The sequence below is a fragment of the Anser brachyrhynchus genome (genome assembly GCF_964034855.1).
Source record: "Anser brachyrhynchus genome assembly, chromosome: 6".
Classification (NCBI taxonomy): domain Eukaryota; kingdom Metazoa; phylum Chordata; class Aves; order Anseriformes; family Anatidae; genus Anser; species Anser brachyrhynchus.
In genome coordinates, this window is record NC_137700.1 from 14,400,801 (window position 1) to 14,425,403 (window position 24,603).

The following is a 24,603-nucleotide window of genomic DNA, read 5'->3' on the forward strand; positions in this document are numbered from 1 at the left end:
TGCTGCTCTGAAGTAAGACTGGTTCTCTGAACTCAAAACCTGCACTAGTGGTAAGACAAAAGCATATTGACCACGGAACTTAATTGCCGTTCAAGCTGACGAACTCTTGCCTTAGATGAGCAGAAGTAGGTGGGTGACTATGTGAAGCAGTAGTGAGTGCAGAACAACTCACAGGCCTGAAGATATTGCAAAGGCCTTCCACAACGAGAAAGGAAATACAACGTTTTTTGCATTTTGATTTTTAACAGCTGTTACTCAACTTAGTTATCTGCTATCCAGACTCATTTTTGTTCATTTCTCTACTCATAGAAACGAGAGCAGCGTCCCATAAGCTGAAAAGAGGACCCAGTCCAAAAGGTGACTGCTGTGTTCCCCTGCTCCTTAGTACCAACAGCCAAACAGCAGCTGCTCCCCAGTAATTTCATGGACTTGCCTGCTTTCTGCTCTTGTCGGAAGAATATTTTCACATCAATCAACACATGCAACCACTTGTTTTTTAGAAGTTACCTATTAAGGAATGTGTGTACATATACTTGCACGTACACAGACATTTGTTATCTATCCTTCTCTCAGGTCTCGGTAAGCCCTGAAGCTCCCACCGTTCTGAAGCAGCCTCCAATACAACTGAGCGAGCAAACCTTGGTACCAGTCCCTGAAAGCACACGTGCTCGATGTTTCCTTGTCTCCCGTCTTCTCTCCTCTTTCTGTAAATTACACAGATTCTCTTCAATTCCTCCTATTGTGTGTTCTCCACCTCTGCTGGTTTCTATATGCACACTGATGCATTTTTGTAACACCTTGCAAGTATCTTCCTTGTTGAGACTGTTCTTTTCACATTAGATTTCCTCTTTCCTATGAAAATTTCAAATACTTGATAACTATCAACTTTCACACACACCCCCAAACACAACTCCTCCAAGAATGCAACAAAAAGCAGAGAGGCAACTTTTTCTTGCCACCCCTAGAAACCAAACATATTTCATGTGTTTGAAGACAAGCCCTTGGGCAAGTTGCATCAAAGAAACAACATTTCAGCTAGCTCAACTTTCCCAGGACTTTCAGAACTTGCTCAGTATTGATTTGAAAGTCAGAGATATTCTTAAGAGTAATTCCTTCTTTAGAAGCTGAAATTTTATTTATGTTTTCCAGTGCATTTCAACTTAATTTAGTGAAATTTATTACTGTAATATACATTAGAAGGTATGCATTGAACCATTGTTAAAATTAAGAATTAATCTAGTTTAATTTTAAGTCACTGTAAGACCTACATATTTATCTTATTTCTATTTGGGAGATTAGAGAGAAACAATTTTGCTCCTTCAGTTGCTCCCACCTTGAGTAAAATACTAAGTATTGACTATGCTAACCGGTAACAATTTCAGTACAAAGAACAAAACAGATTTCCAACTTCTTCACTGGGAGAAGCTGGTATCTCCTGCAAGAAGTAGCAAAACTGATTAAACAAGCTCTATTGCAAATTGCCAAGTCTGAAAATAACCTAGCATGGAAGAGACCTCCAAAATGCACCTGGTACCACACCCCCAGTCAAAGAAGGACCAGCTTGGAAGTTAGACCAGGTTGCTCAGAGTCATTCCAATCGAGTTTTGGACAGCTCTAAGGACACGTGTGACACAAGTTCTCAGGCAGCCTGTTCTATGCTTGTTCACATTCACTCTGTGTTTCCCCACCCAAATTTTTCACCCCAATTTCATTTATTGTGATTTGTTCTCATTACCAATATAATCACCTCAGAGCTATCTCTAAATGTCTGTAAATCCAAATTTTAACTATACTTAAACTATGCTATTTCTATCTAAATAGATTGAGCTATTTCTTGCTAACTAAAGATTGCACATTCACAATGGGATGAGGGACCGGTATTGAGGATTTCCCTCTCCCAACCTAATGTAGCCAAGACTCTGAGATTCATGTTTATTTGTATTGCTGCCTTCAACCTTGAAATCTTTGCTACGATCACAAAGCTTCAAATCAATACCCATGCTCTTCCCCAGTCCTGAAATGTGTGCATACACAGCCAAAAAGAAATGCAGCTTTAAATATCTTTAACAAACTGCAATTCTGCACAGATCCAGAGAGAGGACTTGTGTTCCACAGAAGTTTAGCTGTGAATGTGAGTGGGATGATACCAGAACAAGCTGACAGATAATCTGCCTTGCACAGAAGCGCTCATCGTTTATTCTCTGTGTAGCTGACCAGCTCTCTCACAGTCAATTCCAGGTAAGAATCTTTCATGTCAGTCTTGTCCAACTGCACCCCCAGCAAAAGCTAGGATCAACATGGGTAGAACAAGAAATTTCCATTGTTAATTTGAAATATCATTTATATTTACTGCTTGATAAAGTCTGGTAATCTGTGGAAGTGCTTCTCCCCACCTAGGTTAGCAGCTGCAGCAGTTCCCAGATACAGGTTAATAAAATGGATTCACTGACACCATCCTAACATCCACTAATAGTATTCTCTTTGCACCCATCAGAACAAAATACAGCCAGTTTATTTTTTTCTCCATACAGAACTACTTTTATACTTAAGCTTCCTTTAAGCTACTTAAGCTACCTTTATACTTAAGCTTCAATTCCATATAGAGTCAGAATGAGGTGACAGCTACTTTGGTCTGTCTACTCCAAATACATATTAATTTAACCCAATTTGAGAAAGGAACAGAAGACCTAATGACAACTGTATGTCCAGATGTTTTTTGGTAAGTGATGATCAACAGACTCACAAATGAGTATTTTCACAAACTTAAAACCAGGCTCTTACGACCACTATGTAGTCCCACCTCATCCAATTGAGTAAGGACAAGCAATTCATTTAGATTACTTAACGCCACACTATCTAGGGTGCTGGGAATGTTAGAAGGCATAGGGAATTCCACACTGCAATTTCTTCAGTGGGTCAAGCGTAAAAGGCTCAGACAGTTACAGGAAATTGCAATTCAGAAGGACACACCACAGAATTTCCTCAATTCTGCTGCTCACGTTAAGTTGCTCCAGAGAGTACTATGTATTTCTGGTAACTATTCAAGCACTTGCTAAACTAGACTTATTCCATGATCTACCCTACAATAACATATGACCACTATACTATAATGCTCCTTGTTTTTGTCAAGCTTCTGCATGGCATGTCAAGCAGACAAGCCACCTGACTGGGAAAGAATGGTCCTGGTATTTAAACAGAGTTCAAACAAACAAACAAAAAAACACAACCAACCAACCAACAACAAAAAAAAAGGCACAAAAAGAAACAACAAAAAAGCCACTGGAATACACATATTCTTCAGTTACAGATTAAAAATACACTTATTGCAGCTAGCAGACATTTACCTTGAACATGTAAAATGATAAGCAGGTAGGCTCCAAGCAATCGCTCATAAACTCTTAGTCGAGTCATTGTTCACTTTTAATCCTTCCTGTGCAAGGCAGTGGCCCTTCTGCTTGACAAACGTTGAGCTTAGTCTGTCCGGTGAAGCCTAATACAAGATTTGGTGCTTGACTGCAAAGATGATTTTGCAACTTTTCAAACTCTGTTTCCTGAAAGACACAGTAAAGCAAAATCTTAAGTCATTATTTGCATTTCTGAAAATAGGAAAAAAACAACTCATGATTCTTCATTGCACTGAGCATAACTAGGTTGCTCAAATAATTAAAAAGGCATATATTTATTAAGATTAATAATTGAAAACATTAGTTGTTTTTACCCTGAAATACACTTGATAACAACCAGATCCACAGCATATTTTTTTTTAAATGTTCAGATCGAACAGATTTGTTAACTCACTAGGTACAGCCATGTATTTTAGACTCTTATACAGCTAACATAGGTAACATTTAATAGATTAATGTGCAAAAGTTAATGTTTAAAACCTGCTTCCTTTACATGAATTAAAGTTTATATTCATTATTTTTCATAAGGAAGAATTCAGCAGGGCTATTTTCTAAAAGAATAACACATTTTGTTACCAGATGAAAAATGCTTGCAAAGAACATAGCAACAAAAACCCAGCCTCTCAGCTGGATGAAAAACAAATTTGTACTAAAATACTTAGTTTAGTTAACTAATTTACTTACAATATTACTTTCAAAGATTTTGTAATATTTCAGAAGACAATAAACAAACAAACCTAATAACATTTAACACTGAATAATAAAAAAAATAAATTTCATTTCGTATCAATTGTATTCTAATCCCTCTTCTTGGGAGCTAGCATGTTATACAGTGTTTGCTGGAGAAGACAAAGTTAGTCCAATCCACAGCATCAACGAAAATTTGTTAATAATACGTTAACTCCAATTCAAAATCCTGATATCTTTCCGGATTCCCAAGTTTCATGTATGCAACCCCCTCCCAAAAAATTACGCTATCATATGCGCACATCATTTGCTCTGAAATTAAACAGAGTTGTTCTCATTCAGTGGACAAGCATGCAGATAAGACAGTCAAATTGAAAAAAAATTACTTCTTTGGACCACAGTGGTCAAATATTACTCATCAATTCAGTGCATATTTGTGGTCACGTTCTGCTTAATAAACTTTTTACAGTGATTAACAAAGGAAGCGTAATTAGGCCTCAAAGGACTACAGAGCAGCTCACACACCTAAACAGTTAAGAGAAACAAAAGCGATTTTGCAGGAGGAGGAGGAGGAGAACCCCGATTCTGCCTCTCTCCAGCCTCTTGTTTCGGTGGGCCTGACCCCCTGACCCCTGTCAGCCTGGCGCTGCTCATGAATGCAAACCCTCGCATTTGTGCAAGGATGTGCTGCAATTACTGCTGGTGGCCGCTTCCACCATAACTAACTCAATCTGTCTGCTGGTAAGACCCGAGAACTTTTCATTTTAATTAGTGCTTCAGAGGCATTTGCCATGGAGGGAAATTAGCGGCAGAGCCGGGAGGTGTCTGTCACTTCAATTGCGGCTGGGAAGGGGCACGCAGCCTCCGACCCGTGCCCTACTTTTCACACATCTCTGACTTCTCCCTAATGAAGCAACAAAGCGCTCGGGCGCTGGCGGCCGCGGGGCCTGCTTCGGACAGGCCGCCTCCGAGCTGCCGCGCTGCACCTGGACACAACCGCAGCAGTGGTGTTTGCCATGAGGGAAGGCAGGTTGTCTGTCCTACGGTCGCGCCGTATTTACAACGATATGCCTTGCAAACATCCTCAAACACTCCTAGCTTCAGAATAAACTTCCTTTCCAGGCACAAATGAAAGCAATGTGGTAACGGAACTATTCTCTCTTTAGCATTTCACAATCAAAAGAAATATAACCGATTCCGACAGCTGAAAGGGAACGTCCTTCTAATTACAAAAATGTCAGGACAGCAACATAAAACTATATATTATTGCTTTAGTTCCTGTTTCAATTGTGATGAACTTCAATCCTCAATAAAACACGTGGATGATATGAGTGGCCAACACCTTGTACGTAGTTAAGCAAAGGTTTAATTTACACCATTTTTGCAGTCCATCAAGGAAAAAAACGTCTAATAAACCGATTAAAGTGCATTTAAAAATCACTTCTGCACTTCTTCAAGCAAATTTCTGTAAGTAGCACCTATTCTCACTGTCTTTCACATTTCAAGGGGAGGAGTGTTTGAAACTTTCAGAAAAGTTTACACACTGCGCAACATAGTACACTATCATAACATCAGGAAAAAATGGAAAAAAGACCGTTTTAAGGCAATTTACTTCCAATTTCCTGGTGATTTTTGTTTCTGAGAGACAATCTAAGACAGTTCTCAAAAAATTTTGTCCAACATTGTAGGATGTAATGCCCTCAGTTTAGAGCCCATATTTTGTACCTGGATCCTCCTTTCACTAATATTTCGCTTTTCAGAAGACAAATATGTATAAATATATACATGAAAGTGTATGTAATAAAATGACAACAGGAATAAATTTTGTTTTAATTCCCCATTTTTAAATCACTCTAGTTTTAGAATGCTTATCACCACCTAAAAGAATACATCAAAAAATGGAAACTAAAACCCAGCAGGACTGCAATTCCTTTCTGTTCCCCTGAAATGCATTTCTGTTCCTGAAATGCATACGTGATGCCTTCACGTTATTACTTGAATTATCTTTCTGCAGTGTCAAGCATTCAAGCATCAGGTTTGCTGTTAGCCAGGAAAGCCCTGCAGCTGGTTCAAGGCCTTGGTAGATGGGTGCTACGAATATTGCTGTACTCACAGCTGCAGTGACCATGTCTTATGGTGCGGCAGGGAAGCTTAAGCCACAAATTTAAAAACCAACCAAACAAAAAATACAACAGATTTAGAATGAAGTGCCACAACACAAACTACATGAACATGTCCTGTTCTATTGCCCACACTTCAGAAGCAACAAACAAATGTCAAAAACCTGACGTGGGCAGGCTGAGGCAGTTTATTCAGTCACCACATTAACATTCAACAGAGCTCCTCTGCCACAGCTATCACACAAGATTTGAGGTGTTTCTTATTCATCTTTCGAGCTGCTCTTCCTTTTTATGACTTCAGCTTCTGAGCTAAGCTATGACAATTAGTTCAACAGCCTATGCTGTTCCTTCTCAGGAGAGGAAACTGAAAATATTTAGTTCGTAACATTCATTACCTGGCACTCTGATACACCTATATAGTTCCGACAGATTGAAAAACCAGACCATTTTAAAACAGACTAGTTGTTCCAGCAAACACCATACCCCAAAGAGTGGTTGTTATGACCTGCGTCTGAGAATATCTTTCGTTAAAACAAGACGAAACAACAAAAAGTACATTTGACAGAACTGAAGGGGCCACAGCTGCACCTCTTCCACGTTGGTCATTGTTGATGGGAATCCAGAAAGACTGCAGCCATGCTGCAGCATACTAAGGTAAGCAATAGCTGGAATTTCTCCCAAAACTGCCTGGTATTAATAGTCTAGAATGACACAAATAAATGAGCACTTCAAATGTGTTAAAGCACCAATTAACTGCTGGAACATTGGTCTACCAACACAGTAATGCTGAAGAACTTCAAAACCACAAGCCAATCAGTTGATTTCAAAGTCCTCAATGTCTATTTTTCTGTTATAACCATGAAGAAGTATTCAGCTATAATCTTTCAGAAAGTAATTTATTCCTAAATCATAAAGCCTGATTTGTCTACAGTGTAATTTATTATCTTTCTTAGAAATATTTTATTGACGATAATGCTTTTGTTATTGTAACTTTTTTTTTTTTGAAATTGGAACTCAGCTGTGAATTTATGAACCAGCATGGGCATCTAGCCCTACGCTCTGTATGACTCCAAAAATATGAAGCAAAAGTGCACAGGATTTGTTGTATGGTCTGAAATGATTTTAGAAGTAGGGAATCTAGTTGTAATTGTTCTTTAGATGTGGCTCTGTAATATTTTTAACAGCATGATCCCCAAACCAAATGAGCCGCACTATCCCAGATTTTAATAAAGAATGATAGTGCTGAACATAGCAACAAAGACAGTATTGTAAAAAGGGAATTTATCTTGTAAAAAGGGAATGTATCAAAAGAAATGTCAATCTCTAACTTCCCAAGAATAAGAACATTAAGTCCATTTCAACACACAGGATATGTTTCAAAACATTTGCAGCAGTACCAAGTAAATCTATTTGGCAAAACAAAACTGGAAAATATTAAATGTAGCCCCTACGTGTAATGGGGGAAAGATGTGGTTTAGGTAATTATAAACATGCTGCCTCAATCATACGTGCAACTTTGAGGTTGAACAGAATGCTGGAGAAACTGGATTGTCAGTCTAAGCCAGTATGCAACAGCAACTTTTCTATTACAACTATTAGAACTTTAGAAAACCTGATATGGTGCTATAATTATTGATTTGCATTAAAAAAATAACAGTAAAGAATTCACTACAGAGCAGACAATAAGTAGGTCTGAGAAAAGAGATTACAACTGCAGTTCACACAACATTCAAAGACCTAGATTCAAGCTTATTTATCAACTTTCATTAGAGAAATGAGCAGAGAAATGAGCACAAGGAGTAGGATGTTGATAAGCCACATCGGCTAACATGAATTGTCAGTTCAGTTGAGTGTTGTTTCTACGCAGGATTTGGATCACATGAACAATCGAAGTATTGGGACTGGAATGAAATACAATGGCACGACAGTGGCGAAGTTAAACATATTAGGAAGAATTTCTTCTCTGTGTAGCCTAGGAACTGATGCAAAGGAAATAGCTATAACCAAAGACTCGAGTACACTAACTGAATACCTCATGTCAGACACTGGTGAGACGTGGCTAGGAAGGAGGCAAACATGACTCTAAGACCTTGCAGGAAAATTTTCCAGAGGAAACAGTAAAGCATGAACAGCACTGTACAATAGATAATACAACTGATAAATTCAGCATATGCCTAGAAGGACTGATAATATTATCTGGAGAACAGGAAAACCCTATGAATGGAGGAAAAAAAAGAGTAATAAAGTGGAAGTTGCCTAGGAAATGATTACACTTTGGAAATACAACATATGAATAAACACATGGAAAGATGGGCAAGCATTCAATCTGAAGAAAACTACTGGCTCAACAACGACTAGGTATGGATTAGCCATTAAAGTCTGTTTAGATCAGAAATTTGAAGACAATTTCAAAACCCTGGTTAGGCTTTAGGGAAGACTTAAATAGAGTCCAAAAACTTAATTTTTCCGTAGCTTATAAAGGCCACCATCTGATCTAGCTGCAGGTGATAGGAAATGAACAGACTGATCTGAGAGTCCTTCCAACTCTATGTTCGTATTTATAACATAAAAAGAGCTGTAGTTAACTTTAGTCAATTCCACAAAAACAGGAAGTTTAAATGTAAGTTTCAGGTTCTGTACAATAATTCAGGCATAATTCTGTCAAATACTCATACAGGCCTATTTTCCTCAGACTTTTAAAACAAATCTCTATTATTTTATTGCAAGGCATGCCTACACAAACTATTTTAAAATGTGAAACTTAAACATAGCTAGTACAGGACTAGTTATATTAAAGTGTTTTTCAAATATGATACCTTAATAATGCAGGTAAAATTGCTAAAATCTATTAAGAAATCAGAGTCAATGGAGAAAAAAAATGAAAGCCAGTTGCCTGCATGGCACCAACAAAAACTACTCCAAAGAAGGCCCTATTTGTTTAGGCGCTGATCTGTGCAAGTCCACAAAAATAATTCCACTGAACTGCAGATTATATTAATCTAAAAATATTAGTCACTGCAAAATTTAAAAGCTAAAAAGATTGTTTAAATTATCTCCATGTTCTTTCTCCCTTCACAATCTGCTACAAAATTTGAAATATTAAATGAAGGGTGTGTGCATTATATACTCCTTGAGACTGAAATGAAGAATATATCTCAGTTCTATGCAGAGGATGTTTATAAACGTGTTTATAATGCACCTACTGCAATGGTGGATTTGTTCATTCAAAAACCATAAACCCTAACAATTACCATCTGCAGCAGCGTTAACATTCTTAAGAAAGGACTTATTTGTGAGCAGCTGGAAGAAAAGTCACCAAAATCCACCCAGGAATCTAACAGAAATCTTACAAAAGGAAGATTTCACATTGCTGGCCAGTAACGAATGTGTGTATTACTGCAGACTTTAGAAAGCAAACTACTAAATTATGATATATCTGTCCGTTTCACAAACAAAGTTGTTAACCATGAAGAAATTAAAGCATAGCTGCTTTTTACCATGCCCAGCACAATTAGGTAATTGGGGACGCCACTCAATGGACTCCTGAATGCCCATCTTACTGTTATTCTGGAATTCCAATTAACTGCTACAAAGTTTCTGCCATTAAATTAACAGTAATGAAATTCACTAAACTTACTTTCCCAGTGCCATCAGGTATTCAGACATATCCTTGTGTGTTATAAACATGACGCATTCTGTTATTTGAGCGTATTTAAACAGGATCTCACTACACAGTTTTTATTCATCTTGACCCAGTTTCCCTCTTTCAGCTGCACCACTTTTGCGATTAGCTGGCTGGGAGCTTCTGCACTTAAGAGAAGCGGCAAGCGGACACCCAGGCTCCTTCCTACCACAGAAGGCATCGATTTCTGCTATTCTACTAGGAGCTATCACCCTTAACTGGTTTTTAGTATCTGTTTATCGATTTTGCTAGTTCCTTACTGTCAATACCAATCAATGCAAGTTGGAGAAAAAAGCCATTAAAATTGTTACAAATTTCACGTCACTATTGAAAATATTATGTGGTCGCACTATGCTGCCTACGAGATCTAGAACGTACTTTGGTTCTGAGCTATAAGTATTTAATACAAACAAGTATTGAATACAAACAAGACATGTAAGCTGAGGAAGGCAACATCCTTACTCTACATTTACTCCCATTTAAAAATGAACACACGGATCTAAAGTCAGGGCCAGTACCTTCAGAAATATAAATGCTTTTATCAGAAGGTTTTCAACACGTAACATCCCTTTCAGCATTACAAAGATGACTAATGAATGTTTTAACAGCCTTACAGTGTGGTTTTTTTTTCTTAATTTAAGAACAATTGTTCATTAATCTATGTCAAAAAATCCCCAAACCAGAAAACCGTCAGGGCAAACTTTATTACACTTGGGCTGCATGGTGTTAGCCCATTGCTGTTACACTGCTGGCCTTTGCCCAACGCGGAGAAGGAGCCTCCTGGCCACCTCGGGTGTCCCAGCAAGGATGATCACGCAAATCTCCCAGTGCGGTGTGAGTTCTCCAGCACCTGGATTTTGGCTGGTGGTTGTGGCACCCATTTTTTGTTTTGTGGAGCCTTTTCCTGGTGACTGCAGCCAGCCCACGGCCAGGCCTGTAACTGTCCACAGTGGAGCTGAGCCGCGACACGCAATGTGGCCCGGCTGCAGCACAGTTACCGCACGAAAAGCACTGCTCTGATGTCAGATTTGGTGCGAAGAAGAAAATGAGAGCAACGCATCTGCGATGGGTCGAACCCTCTCCCACCTCCCCATTAAATACTGAAAAACTGACTAGGAGCCCTCTCCCGCGGCCCCCGTCCCCTCCCCTGACGCCTTCCCCAGGCAGTGGGCTTTCTGTGGGCCTGCGGCCGGCTGCCAGCTGCAGCGAGCGACGCAGCCCCCGGCCGGCCCTCCCCGTGCAGCCGCGGGCGCCCGACGAGGCTGCGCGCAGACTTCCTGGCTCCAGCGCCATTGTCCGCATGGCTGCCCCCTGCCCCTCCGCAGCGGGGATTAGCATGGCGGAACTGGCTTCCCCTCGGCGGCCGGCCTGCTCCCCTCCAGAAGACCTTCCCAACAACATGGTTTGGGGTTTCTACTTTTTTTTTTTTCCCCTCCCTTCTCAGATTGTCTCCATCAATCGTCTTTTCCTAGTCAAGACTTCCCAGAACTAAGCATGAAATAAAGTGCTCAGTAACCGTTGCTGACAAGGCTCAGAAATACCCGGCTGCACAGCGTAGTAATTAGCAAGGTCACCAGAGTCAACTTGGCAACGCTGCTCACAGAGCCTTTGCTCTTCACGCTCAAGTGTGTGAAATCAACTGCTGTAATTTTACTTCTTATTTTAAAGGACATACTTGCCCAAACAGAGCGAGTAGCAAATAATTTCTAGGAGGAAGCAGCAGAATGGAGACCTTGAAGCCCCCTTCCTTTCATTTACTCCTGAAAGTGGAGTTTCAAGTTGAGAACTGGAGGGAGCAGACAGAAAGCATTTTTGATCAACCCCCCCAACTGCTGGTAGTGACATCTTCAACACAGGAATCTCTGCTGCCTACCTGAAACTGTGAATACTTCTCTGGTATCTGACCAAGACACCATGGTGTCCCTTGTAATGCCAATGACATGCGACCAACATTAGAAAAAGGTCAACAAAAGAGAATTTCAGGAGAAGCAGACTGCTTGCCTCAAACTGTATAAACTGTCAACACAAATACTTTTTTGTTAAGCTACCCTTAAGAGGTAATTGACATCCAAATTAACTCACACATCATTTTGTGAACAAGATAAACATAGCAAATGTTACTTCATAAATAAGCCACATCATTTTTTAAATCATCAAATTCACTCCTCATTGCTATGGGAGAGAGAAAAAATTTTCTTTACTATTATTTCCTTAATACAAACACAAAAAGACAAGACTGACAAGTTCGACATCATCACAACTTGCTAATACAAAATGCGTCTTGGCAAGGTAAGCCTTGCTCCTCATTTTCCTCACATGCTTGCCATGCCCATGGAAGCACCATAGCCTGCTGATAGCAGAAATTTTTCAGGATAGCTGCTCTCACAAATCACTGTAGAAATAAAGCGCAGTAATTCTCAAAAGCGCAGTCTCTGTCAGTCTTCCAAAGAGGCCTTTTAATAATCGCACAGGCTGAATAAAGAAGTGGTAGCTGCTGCTCCTTCAAACTCCTCTAACACAGATGGGGCTGATGAAAAAAATATATTTTTAAAAAATATTACTACAGAAACAAGATTTTAGGTATGTACTTCACAAATGACATGTAACTCTCAAGTCTGTTATCCCTGTTAGTTACATTGCCCTTCTAACTTTAAATTGCTGAAACACGCCCTTTTAACCTCTTCTCATAATTCTCTTGAATTACACGAACAGTCAGCTAGCAGCCCTTCTGTCAGCCCTGAACCTCAACACTCACCCTGGAAACTCACATTGGGGTATTTTTAAGAGGTTACAAGTCCCAGCCACAAAACATGAGGAGGTGACCACCTCCACAGTGAGGGCACAAGAAGTGAGCAAGCATTGTCGGTGGCAAGTCTAGCATAGCCTAAACCAGAATCACTGGCAGTTTAAATTAATATGCTGGGCTCTGAACAGCTGTGGCGATGAGCTGGCACATGCTCAATACTGCCTCGGAGGCACTGACCTCCAGCAAAAGAGCACAGAGCCCTCACACCAGCAACTCCTGGGGCTTGCGAGGACAGCCCTGACACATACAAGGAGGTTAACAAAGCTTCAGCAGGCGCAAGCAGAAAGGAGGGCGGGGGGTTAAACACCAAAATCCTCCTGAGAACAAGCATTCTGTAATTACAACATTCATTATCTAACCTCATTCTTTCCAAGTTCTATGCAGTTCTCAACAGCAGAGTGATAAAAGCTCATACACAAAGCATGCCATGCTCACATACAGAGTTATTTCACAAATACTGGAGGTATTAAATTAGATGTCTATACTAACAAAGTGCTTCCACAGTACAAATCTAGAATTAATTCCGTGCTACATTCACTTTCTATTTTTATCCCCTGTGCTTAGTTTTTAATTGTGAAGTATATAAGAAAGCATGATGGCTTTGGGAGAGTTTTCCAGGACTAGATGAATGCAGCTGAGCCTCTCTGGCCCTGTTAGTATTCTAACAGGGTATTCTGCAAGGCTTGCTGAGATGAAAATGAGAGTTTAACCTTGATTTGCATTAAACTTTAAGTGCATTGTAGATTCGCTTGGTTAAATAACTAGAGTAACAATGTGTCACACAAACTACTCCTCTTAAGTTTGAACAATGTACTTCCATCGAATATAGCTTCAAAGACATTTCTAAATCCAAACACTGTAATCTTTCAATAAGTAGACAATGACAGAGTTCAAAGGTAATGTTTATACTTCAACAGTTATAGTCCCCTATTTCCTTCTAGTCAAGTGCTAAAGCAATACTGTTAGATTTTTTTTCCACACAAAATTCACTTAAACACACAAGAAGCACGACTAGAAAGCAGAGTAAGATTAAAATATTTAAACTTACAGTTTAATAGTTTTATTATTAGTATCTTTCCCATTAGTACTCATGAGATTACATCACTTCTTTTTCTTAGTGCAAACAGGTTATTTTAAAACAGGTTATTTTAAATATACTAGGAAAGAAGTTAATACCCAGTCATTCAAGATCACTTTCATGTAACGACCACATCCTGCCTTTTTCCACGTTACTTCTGTTAAGGCAATGACCACATTTAAGTCACGTAATCCTTCCACATCTCCACCAACAAAACCTTCTTTCTTTCATGATCCTTTATCCTTCACTGATCACCTCCTAGTTAGTGCACAAGTTACTTCATTTTTCAAGGATGAACAATGACCTCCCAATCCTTATACACACTTCAATAGCCCAGTGCATTTGCACCGCAGAAATAGCCCATAAGCATACTTAACTTTTTACTACCATTTTACACTGCAGTAAAATAACTACACACCTCTGTCTTATGAAACTGAAGTCTAGGTTTAACCTGAGCTCCCCCTCCACTCCTGGCTTTAGTTGCAAGTAAATAAACTCTTTTCAGATAACACTATCAATATATAACACCCTATTAATAATTGATTTTTCTCTCTAAGTCAAAGAGCAGGAAGTAAGATTTATAGTCTGCTCAGAGACTGCCACAGTCCTTTAGAAACAAACAGAACACAAGACACAGCACTGGTTTTATAACTGGTCATTACACACAATCTCACACACCAGCTGTGCCATAAGCATCTGAACTTTCTGTTTTTACCAACTCCTGTGAAAGTGAGATAAATTAATATTGTCTTACACACGATGTGCTTAACTTCCCCAAACCTGCAGCTATAGGATATGGAGGAACTACTGTCAAGGTGAAGAACTCCACAGAGGCCTCAATGATGAGAATATAAATCAAATCTACAAATGGGAAAGAAAAAAAGCCTTAATAAAGCATAAAGGAAAAGAAGAGTGGAATCATTACGATGATGATAATATTGGTTGTCAAACTACTATTTTCAAACTACTACTTTCAACACTCAATGTGAACATATCAAAAAAAAAAAAAAAAGAAAAAGCCCCGACCCCTCAGAGCATTCCCAGCAAAGAAATATTTTCTTGATGACAGATCTAGATACACATATGAGAAATATTTAAGATCCAATCTCCTTAGTCTTTCTTCTTTGTTTTCATTCTTGGTTGTCTTTCTTTACAGCAAGATCAAGTATTGGCATCACCTGGTAACGTGAAGCAGGGAGCAACCCCCCACTTTAACTTCACCATGGCTTAGCTGTACCAGTGATCTTCAGCATAATTGTCTAAGGGTTGAGGGTCACCAGACCCCATCCCTCTCACCTGCAAAACTTAAAAGAGATTCTTCACGTCTCAAACATCAGGCTGAGCCACTAGGGCAGGTCTGTCTGGTAACAGGTACTTCTTCCATTACAGCTGACGAGAGCAAGCATGACAGATGCAATGCAAAAATGAAGCATTACTGGCAGAACTCAACTTGCTGCTGGAAAGAACCATGTATGAACCCAATCCGAAACCTGTGTTTACATCGAGTGACTGTGACACAACAGTTGCATGCAAGCACTCCACAGGACCACTGGATAAAAGAATGCTCAATCACACGATCCTTGTCAAGCAATTCATACAGACTTTCAAGAAAAACAGTTTGCTTCTGCATCATGAAATAGCCCCAAATCCTGTTCTTTCAATATATATTTCCTCCCGTCTCTACCACTTGAAATCCTGCAAGGGCTTAACAGATCTAAAATTTTTTTACATCAAGAAGTCTAACAAAGTGCATCCCTAATTTCTGAATTTATTCACATTCTCAAGACAGAAACTAAAAAAGACAATTCTCATGCAAAACGAAATTACATTAACTGCTTTAAGAAGTTGTCAGCAGATTCCTCTTTCCTGTTCATAATTTTGTAAGTGAAGTAACTTCAGAAATAACTTTCTGAGGGCAGGAAATTTCAAAAAAGAGCACAAGTGTATCTTTTCTAAGTAGAACAAAATAATACTGATTATTTCTGCTTCTCAAATTGAGCAGGTTCATTAGCAGTGCTCTTTGAACTTTCTAGATTATAAAATTGCATCAATGTTTGTAAATTGTTTTGGGTGTGGTCCACAAAGTGGTGACAAGGGAAAGGACGAAACTAGGTAAAAACTTATGTTTCAGGGCTGCTTACTGTGACTTAATGTAACCATACAGTAATGTAACCAGAATTAAGACTGATTAGTCAATTTAAATCTGTGAAGGAAAAAGAAAGCGTTACAGGAAAACCTCAATGAAGGGAAGAAGTTTTTATTGTGATTTGAAGAGCGTAAGGAATTATTTTTGGCAAAAAGAAAAGGAACAGAAAAAGTCATCGTTACTGAACCATCTCTAGCAAATGCAGCACAGTATCTTGTAATGACCCATCCTTTGTCACTTCCCCAGTATTTTTCCATTCCTTTTTCTTTTTTTCCTGTGACAGTTTTTAAACATTTAAGAAGAGTACAGAAAACAAAACCAGTAAATGAAACACTGTGGTATTATTACACAGCTCCACTGCAGTATTTTTACACACCTCTACTGAAGAGGATTAGTCCTATTAGCTTACCGTGTCCTTAGGAGGTCAAGAAGCATTGTTTTGGGCAAGAGTATAAAACCCAGAGAACGGTTAGAATGCTCTTTGTCCAGATATCCCACTTCATTCATTTCTTCTGCTGCAAAACGTACCCATAACATCAATATCCACAGAGGCTCCTACTCATCATGAATTTACCCATCTACCCCTTTAAATCCATTCTACATTTTAGTCTCTACAACAGTTTACAATAACTGAATACCACTGCGTAGCTCTGCCCTACGTTTAAAAACAAAATCTCACAAACCTGGAAACTGAAACATTAATACTAACACCTTCACAAATGTTCTTGATAAGCAATCAATTGGCTGCCGCAAAGTACGTGAACGTGCCTTATCCAAACTCCAGTTTGACAAGAAAACTGTACAACTTCTTCCCCAGTGCTTAGAATCATTCTACTACTCACCTCCCCCAGGACAGCGTAGGACATAGAGCAAGCTATTTTTGTTTATCCACTCTATCAGAAGCACAGTTTTAATATTCTTGATACTCTGGCACAGAGAAAAAGCACACCATACTGAAGACATGCCTCCTAGATCACAGACGTATTAATACATCACATGCCATATTGTAACCGCTCCCCTTAGATCTGACATTGAAACATGTGTACATAAGCAAGCAGAATTCTTTTTCAAAAGCTTAATTTTTAATCGTGACTTTCTCCTCATCCTTCAGCTTCAGCCTAAGTTACATAACTAGCTTTTTCTTCTCTGAGAGGGTGAATGACCAAAGTATCTGTTGGCCACTGGGACAAATGTTACATTTTTTTTGAGGAATTCATTTCAGATGGTTATCTGATTAGCTGTAAAATTGACAGATACATTAACACATTCAAAAGTAACATTTACAAGACCAAGGCATTAGAATATGTGCTCACTTTTGAGCGTATAGTGCGCTTCATGTGGGATTTAGTATTTCTAATAAATCCCACTGGTAACAACAAGGTCAGTCACTCTCACAAGTTCCAAATTTTTAAAAGATCTTTTCAGATGCTTTTTTTTTTTCTTTCCAGTCACTGAAACAGTATGCTTTATTTTTGAGACTTTGTGCCCACAGAAGGCTTCAGCAGCTGTTAATCTGAAAGCTTTTCATATGCTTTACTTAACAACTGAAGCAAACCATCCTTTTTCAAAAACTAGCAATTTGAAGCTACATGTCTGAGTAAGTGCAAGTATTTAAACACCTTGGAGGACCTTCTGCACAACTTCACTGTTGAAACTGATCATCTCACCATCCCTCTAGCATTACTCTGTCTCCAACAGATTTGCATTTTCTATTAGCGTGACCAGTTGCAGACTTTTAAAACCTGGGTGTATGACGCCCTGTATCTATCAGAACATGGAATAATCCACGCAAGATAACTTCCTCATTACTGTAAGCAAGCCGCAGCTTCCAGGATACTTGAACTAAAAATAGTCACGAGCATCGAAGCTTCTGTTTTTTTCAGAAGTCTGTACACAAAACACACAAATGTAGGCAAAAGCTTATGCCCTGCCCCGCCTCCCCCCAAGCATTTGCTCACCCACATGATTATTCTTGTAACATACATATTAAACACTCTTTCTGACAACTTTTCACAGAGGAAAAACCTCTGAGGACTGCGTAAAACCAAGTCTTTGGTTCTAAATCAGCGGTCTGACTTGTGCACTCAGTGTCGCAGAAGGTAAGGCCATCCACTTGGCCAGCTTTCTGCATGCGCTTTGAGGCGGCAATAGCTAGGCTCCCAGGAAGGGACGGGTATAGGGCCGGTTCTGGCAGGTCACTCACTCTTCACCAAGGCGACACAGGCTCCCACAGCTCTCCAAATGCAGCTCCGCCATCACGTTTCTAAAACTTCGCAGTAAGGACTTCGATGTCTACGTCTCAATTTCTTATCTATTGTAATGTTTTAATATTTTACAGCCACCTGCCTTACTACTTTGATTAAATAAATGCCTACTGTGACAACATTGAACTCGTTCTGGTGGAGAGAGCAGCAAGGCTTGCCTCATTTCCACTAAAGCAAATATTTGTTTGCTCATCCTACCTGAATAGTTAGGTTTTCCTTCCTTAAGTTCACACTAAATAGATCAAGTAACCGTTCCCTTCATCATCAGTCATTCTAGAGTTATGTACTTCCTTTATTTTTCCCCAAATTATATAGTCTTGCATTTTTCCTGTTAGCTTGCTCTCAAAATTATTAAGAGATACAGCTAAATTAGTATTACCTTTTGGGAGACAGCCACCTCACTGGCCTTTTTTTTTTTCCCTTTTTCAAACTATTCCACTATGAAAACTGAGTATTTTTATTCCATTTTCTTACTCAGTTACAAACAAGCACAAGTGGCTTAGAATGTATAGCTACCGCACATACTGGCAGCCACAGCCGCTCATGCAACAGCTGAACCAGTGTTTTACATCTGCTTTTCCCTATACACACATACTACCATCCCAATATTTGGTTCATGTTACTAGAATTAACTACTGCCATAATCACAAGTCACTTCAACAAAATGTGCATGGAGTAACTTTTTTTTTTGTAGAGTAACTTGCACCATCAACAGACAATTCTCCATTCTATGTATTATCAGATTATCCTGTTTCTAAAAAATAGCAGTACATTTAAACTCAATGGCATATGACTAACCAAGCCATGAATATTTACTGCCTATTATTATTCAGATTATTATTATTCAGATTCTATCCCACTGTGGGTATTTTAACAAAGAGAAATTTCAGAACATAATATTTAGGTTTTAAAATAATGCAATTACTCAAGATCTTTAAATCCTGTACTGTGTTGTAAGCAAAAAATGTATTTTAAGGACATGATAAAAATATGTCTTCTTTACCAAGACGTGGCTACAGTTCACATTGAATATTTTTAAGGATATCACATGTTTACATTAGAAATGAGGAAACTAGTAATTTCCTATTGCTTTTTTTTTTTCTTTTGGACATGAAGGATATTATATAAGGACCCTTATCTAAACTAACCTTAGATTTTGCTATGTTAACAGGTAACTGTTTATTACTTTAAAATGCATTTTAACTGGACCCTTAGATTTATTTCCATGTAATTCTGTTTATCAATTCTAACACTTCAGAAACATTTCACCTAACATTTCATGAAGCTTACCATAATGTTATAAACTTGGAATCTCCGGAGAAGGTCATTCTTAACTTTTAATCCTAGCTCAGGGGATCCTAGTTCATATCTAATATTTTAATGTTTCAAAACAGTACCATCATAAATAAATGTTTATCTGCTTGGTTTTGCCTTGAGGGAGTAGGGAGACAAAACCTATTCTTCAAATGAAAACAAAACAAGCCGTGTTATTGTTTAGGAGATAACCACATCTTACCATTCTTAATCTAAACAGCAAGTTAACAAATAAGCAAAACAGAAAACTGTGTATGTTTCTGATTGCATATCCGTGTTACAATCTCATTGTAAAATACGTTCCCATTAATATAAACATCTTCAGATTGTACGGTGAATGCATTCCCTATATACTTCTCTCATCTTCTTTTAAGTTCTTAAATTAATTTTCCATCCTACCATAAATTCCCATCCTCAGATACAGAAATAAGACAAAATTTAGCCTCCTCTTACTACATAGGAAATTGCTCAGATTTCTTTGAGATACGCTACACTTTCAACAGTAGCTTCTGAGCCCGACAGGTTCAATATCAAAAATAAATAAATAAATAAAGGGACTGTAGGACAGTATAACGTGATCTTCCTGAACCTGACAGTCCTGGTCCAGCAATCGGGAAGGTTTTCAACCTAAGCTGTCTGAGATTGAGATGGTCTTGCTACTCGCACAACCTGGGCTAAGCCAGGAAAAGTGGGTTTAAGTACTGCCAGGAGGATGCTGACCACAGACGAGGCATACTTTACTTTCCAAAAGACCAGCAAAATGTGTGACAACATGCTTTAGAAGAGAGCAGCTCTGCAGTGGAATCACTGTCACTTCCTGTTTTGATCAGCAGATTAAAAACAGGACACATTTCTAGTTACTCCACTCCTGGAAAATGCTTTCAGCACACTGACCTGCATTTCCCATTCATGGTTTGAGCCCAAAGTGGCTGAGCCTGTTTGTTATGGAATTAACTCTGAGCAAATAGTTTGCTGCCAAGGAAATTCAGTGACAGCTACCCCAACCTTACACAATAATAGCTTCCTAACTGAACTGAGATCTTGCACAGTCTTGATGGTTAATAAGAAAATCATCAAAAGAACAACAACTCATCACTTGAAGATTTTGTTCTGAGACACCTGACGTGTGCTCCTGGCTACTAAACGAACAAGCTCCGTTCCACGAGCTGAAATGGCTCTACCACCGCCACTTTGGGACTCTACAGGCACTAGAAGCTGGGAAGTAGGAAGCTATTCCAAAACCATCAACTGAAGTTACTGGCCAAGCAGCTCCATATCACAGGTCTTTAATCTTCTTTTAATTATTCCCTTGCTAGAAGAAAGACAAACTAAGGGACTGTATCACAGTTTAATGGAAAAAATACATAGAAGCAATCCAAGTTCAGTTTTCAACACTCTAAAGAAAACAAAGTAATCACACAACCAAAATCTTTATGTTAAATAAAGACACAACATGATACAGGAGTCTAATTGCAGAAGGTAATTAAGCATACATAGCCATACTGATTAGGTGTAAAATACTAAACTATATTTCTCCAATTACATCATGCAAATGCTGAAGATCTGCACAAATTCACAGCTACAATAAAAAAAGACACATATCCTACTAAGACATAAGAGAATTTTACACTCTCAAAAATAAAGTACAATTAGCTAAACTACAAGAAGTGCCATATTACCAAGAGATTCTGTATTAAAGATGAAAATAAACTAAAATTATTCCTCATCTTGAAATCTCAAAAACTGTCAGACACGCATGATACGCTTCACTGAACCTTAACATGGAGGAGATAGAGAGATTTAATTGCAACTTTTCTCTGTGCACCACCTAGGAACTAACAAACGAAGTTCCAATTTTAGATGCTAACATCTTTTAAATGATACATATTTAAGATTAAAGCATTCACTTTCACAGAGTTTTGTGGGTGTCAAAATAAGAAATGGGCTAGAAAAATTCAACTGAAAGCAGGTCATGCTGTGAAATACAACACTGCTGATCTCACTCAAAGTATATAAATTGGCTGATCAACATCTGGGCAGATATACTCTGTCCATATCCAGTATTCATATTCTTCCCATCTTTTGGGCTTCGTAACCTTTTTTTTGCATCTTCTGTCTATGTCACTTGGCTATTCAAATTAAATTACAAGGTATGAAAAGAGAGGATAAAACATGTAGGAACACAAATGACTGGCAAAATAACCTGTTTTTATTTGGTTCTAATACACTCCCTCTTTCTTGTTATTTGCATGTTTGTTGACTTACAAGCCCATAATCTTTAGTAAAAACAGGACAAGCTATGTCAAGATAGTGAAATCTTGTGGTGGAACAGTGGTGCTATTTTACTTTTTGTCAGATCACTTATTTACCCATAGGGAAACCATAAAACACCTCCCCCCCATCTATTGCTAATGCTATTAAAAAAATATAATGGACATCGGGGAAGGAGTGATGGCAATCTGTGGAGTTATGGTGCTTCTTTTTTGTTTTTCCATTTAATTTTAAAAGAAGACTTAAAAGGAAAATACAGATAGTATCTAAAAGACACATTAAATGAATTTACTGGTATTCTTTCTGTAGAGAACTCAACCTATACTTGATATCTCCAAACATTTACCTTTCCTCAAATCTTTTATATGAAAGGAGTGAGATTTTTTCATTAAAATTTAAAAGACTACTCACCTAAATACTGTGATCAGTTCTAAATGCTTTGGGAGTGGGATTGCTGAGAACAGTGGGCAAGAAACAATTGTTTTATGATGACCCTACCCCTTACAAATCTCTATTCTTATAAAAACTTGAGATTTAAGCAAACACAGCACATTAATCACTCTTCTCAATAGCAGATGTAGTTCTGGTGTTCAGAGCAGACTGTCTAGGTTAATGAAGCTATTTAATGCTACAAATAGCCCCTAATGTTTACAGCTTCCTATTAGGATGCACATGTTCCCCACAACCTCAGTTCTGACATTCTTGTAATTACATGGCTGAAAACAGAAACTGTTATTCCTGGTAGGCAAAAGAGTGACCTTACAAGACTGCCACATCTGCAGAGTCCTCCTTACTGATAAAAAAAAAAAAAAAGAGAAGAGAACTGTTACCTGTTGTTCAACTGTCTCTGTCATTGGATGAGAAATGATCTGCTCCCTTCCACAGGGAGGGAAAGGGAGGAAATTAATTTTTGGTCCTGTCACAGTGCAAAGCTTTTAATTTTCAGCACTACCCTTTACTTTGTAGTAGTACGTAAGTGTGCTACATCTGTCCAAGATGTTATTTTTGCTGCAAGATGCACAGTACAACTGGCTTTTTAATTACCCTTACTTCAATATATGGAATATGGATTAAACACAAAAAAAAAAAGCGCTTGCCTGTCTTCTTGTATTGTCAAGCATAGAATAACCTGAGTAAAACAGAAATATGAAAGAAGCTAACATACATCATCAAGCTAACATACATCAAGACATGTTCAATGTAGACCAGATTAAGATCTTCCTCACCTGAAGTACTGTAGATTGACTACAAATCTTACACTTGCCAACACAAGTTTAACTTTATACCTTTGTTAATTTGTTTATAGTATACAGGAAGTTACTACTTTTGAGTAATGACTCAGCAGAAGAAAAATACAGGTTACCTGAATTTAATGCTGGTCTTTCCCTTTGAGCTTTTTCTCTAAAATTACACTTCCACAAGAGGATAAATGCCTATATGGATAGGTTATACGTGTCAAATATATGAATTCTGGTTAACCTTCCTTGGTTAATTTCTGTAAGTGGAGGCATCAGCCTGCTTTACCTGAACTTTATTTTCTTGAAAAGGGGATTAATGTCAGTTTGTAACAGGGGCCACAATCTACAGGACTACAATAATTTGAGACACAAACTTCTTTTAAGAAAGAACAGACGACAATTGATCAATCTTGGGAGCATAAGTCTCTGAAGCTGTCTCACCTGTTATGAAACCCTGTTTCTACCCAAATGGGAAAAAGTGAGAGGAAGGGCCAACACTATCACATCTTAAACACTGTATGTGGGCATTACCTAAGTTCTAGTTAAGCAAAACTAGAACAATGAGAAGCTAGATGTAGGAGGGCCAGTGATCACTATCTTGAAACAGAGTTAGTGCTGCAGAAGAGAGTTCTGAAATGTGTCAGAAATCTGATGTTTCAGGATGTTTGTACATCTTAATCACATAAAGGAAAAAAGCTTTAGACACCACAAGGCAGCAAATTTGAAACAACACACCTCCATACCCATCACTCACAATTACAGGAATGACTGAGTTATCAAGACAGTGGAATTTATCATGAAAAAACACGTTATTAATAGTAGTAATACTAAAAAGAACAGCATAATAAAATTTTGTACCCATCAAGCGCTATGCCAGAAGACAAGATGCCCAACTGGCACGTCACTTCGCAGCATAAATAGTCATTTACTTCAACTAAAGGATTACCAATAATTGTAACTGGACAGGTTACAGTGAATAGAATTTGACTGATATGGTAAGGTAAATTTTTTTCAATATATCTCCATAAAAGAGGTCTCTGTAGCTGATACTGTTTTGTCTCTTTTCATAACTGAAACACTGAACAGAAACTAGATCAAACAGCTGTTTCAGAATGGTACTAAAAGCTCTGTTATCAGCATAAACGGCTCAAAAAATTTTAAAGGAAAGATAAGGTGGCTGTTTATTATATGCATATTTACTCCTGAAACATTCAGAATACAGCTTTGCATGCATTTACCTTACCTCAGAATTAGGAAACTGAATGAAACTGTATTGTACTTCAAGCTTCCTCCAGACTGTTTTCATCTGTACTTCCACTTCATCAGTTCAAAGGTGATACTACGGAAATGCATATTTCTATCAGTCTGTAAAACAGAAAAAGAATTTGATTTAAGCGTTATCCAAAGAAATTGTATTGACAGTTTACAGTACATAATGCAAACTGCAGAAACTGATATTCAGAAGTACAGAAGCCCTCTGATACTACGAACTGCTCCTAGAAAAAAACTTCTTAGACACTTGCATTTGTGGTAGTTATACAGCTGCAGCATATTTGTAAAATACTGATACTAAAAAGCATTTAATTTTATTTC

General features: G+C 38.3%; 1 protein-coding gene across 2 annotated transcripts in view; it reads right to left on the reverse strand.

Moving 5' to 3' along the window:
- BMPR1A (bone morphogenetic protein receptor type 1A) overlaps positions 1 to 24,603 on the reverse strand; it is an 82,351-nt gene that overhangs the window by 20,265 nt on the left and 37,483 nt on the right. For both annotated transcript variants that reach the window (XM_080597895.1, XM_080597896.1), the window contains exons 2-3: positions 24,254 to 24,375; positions 3,345 to 3,551 (exon numbers count right to left, since the gene is read on the reverse strand). In XM_080597895.1, coding sequence (XP_080454021.1) covers positions 3,345 to 3,411 — 67 coding nt within the window. In that variant the 5' untranslated portion in view covers positions 3,412 to 3,551; positions 24,254 to 24,375. The remainder of the gene's footprint in view (positions 1 to 3,344; positions 3,552 to 24,253; positions 24,376 to 24,603) is intronic.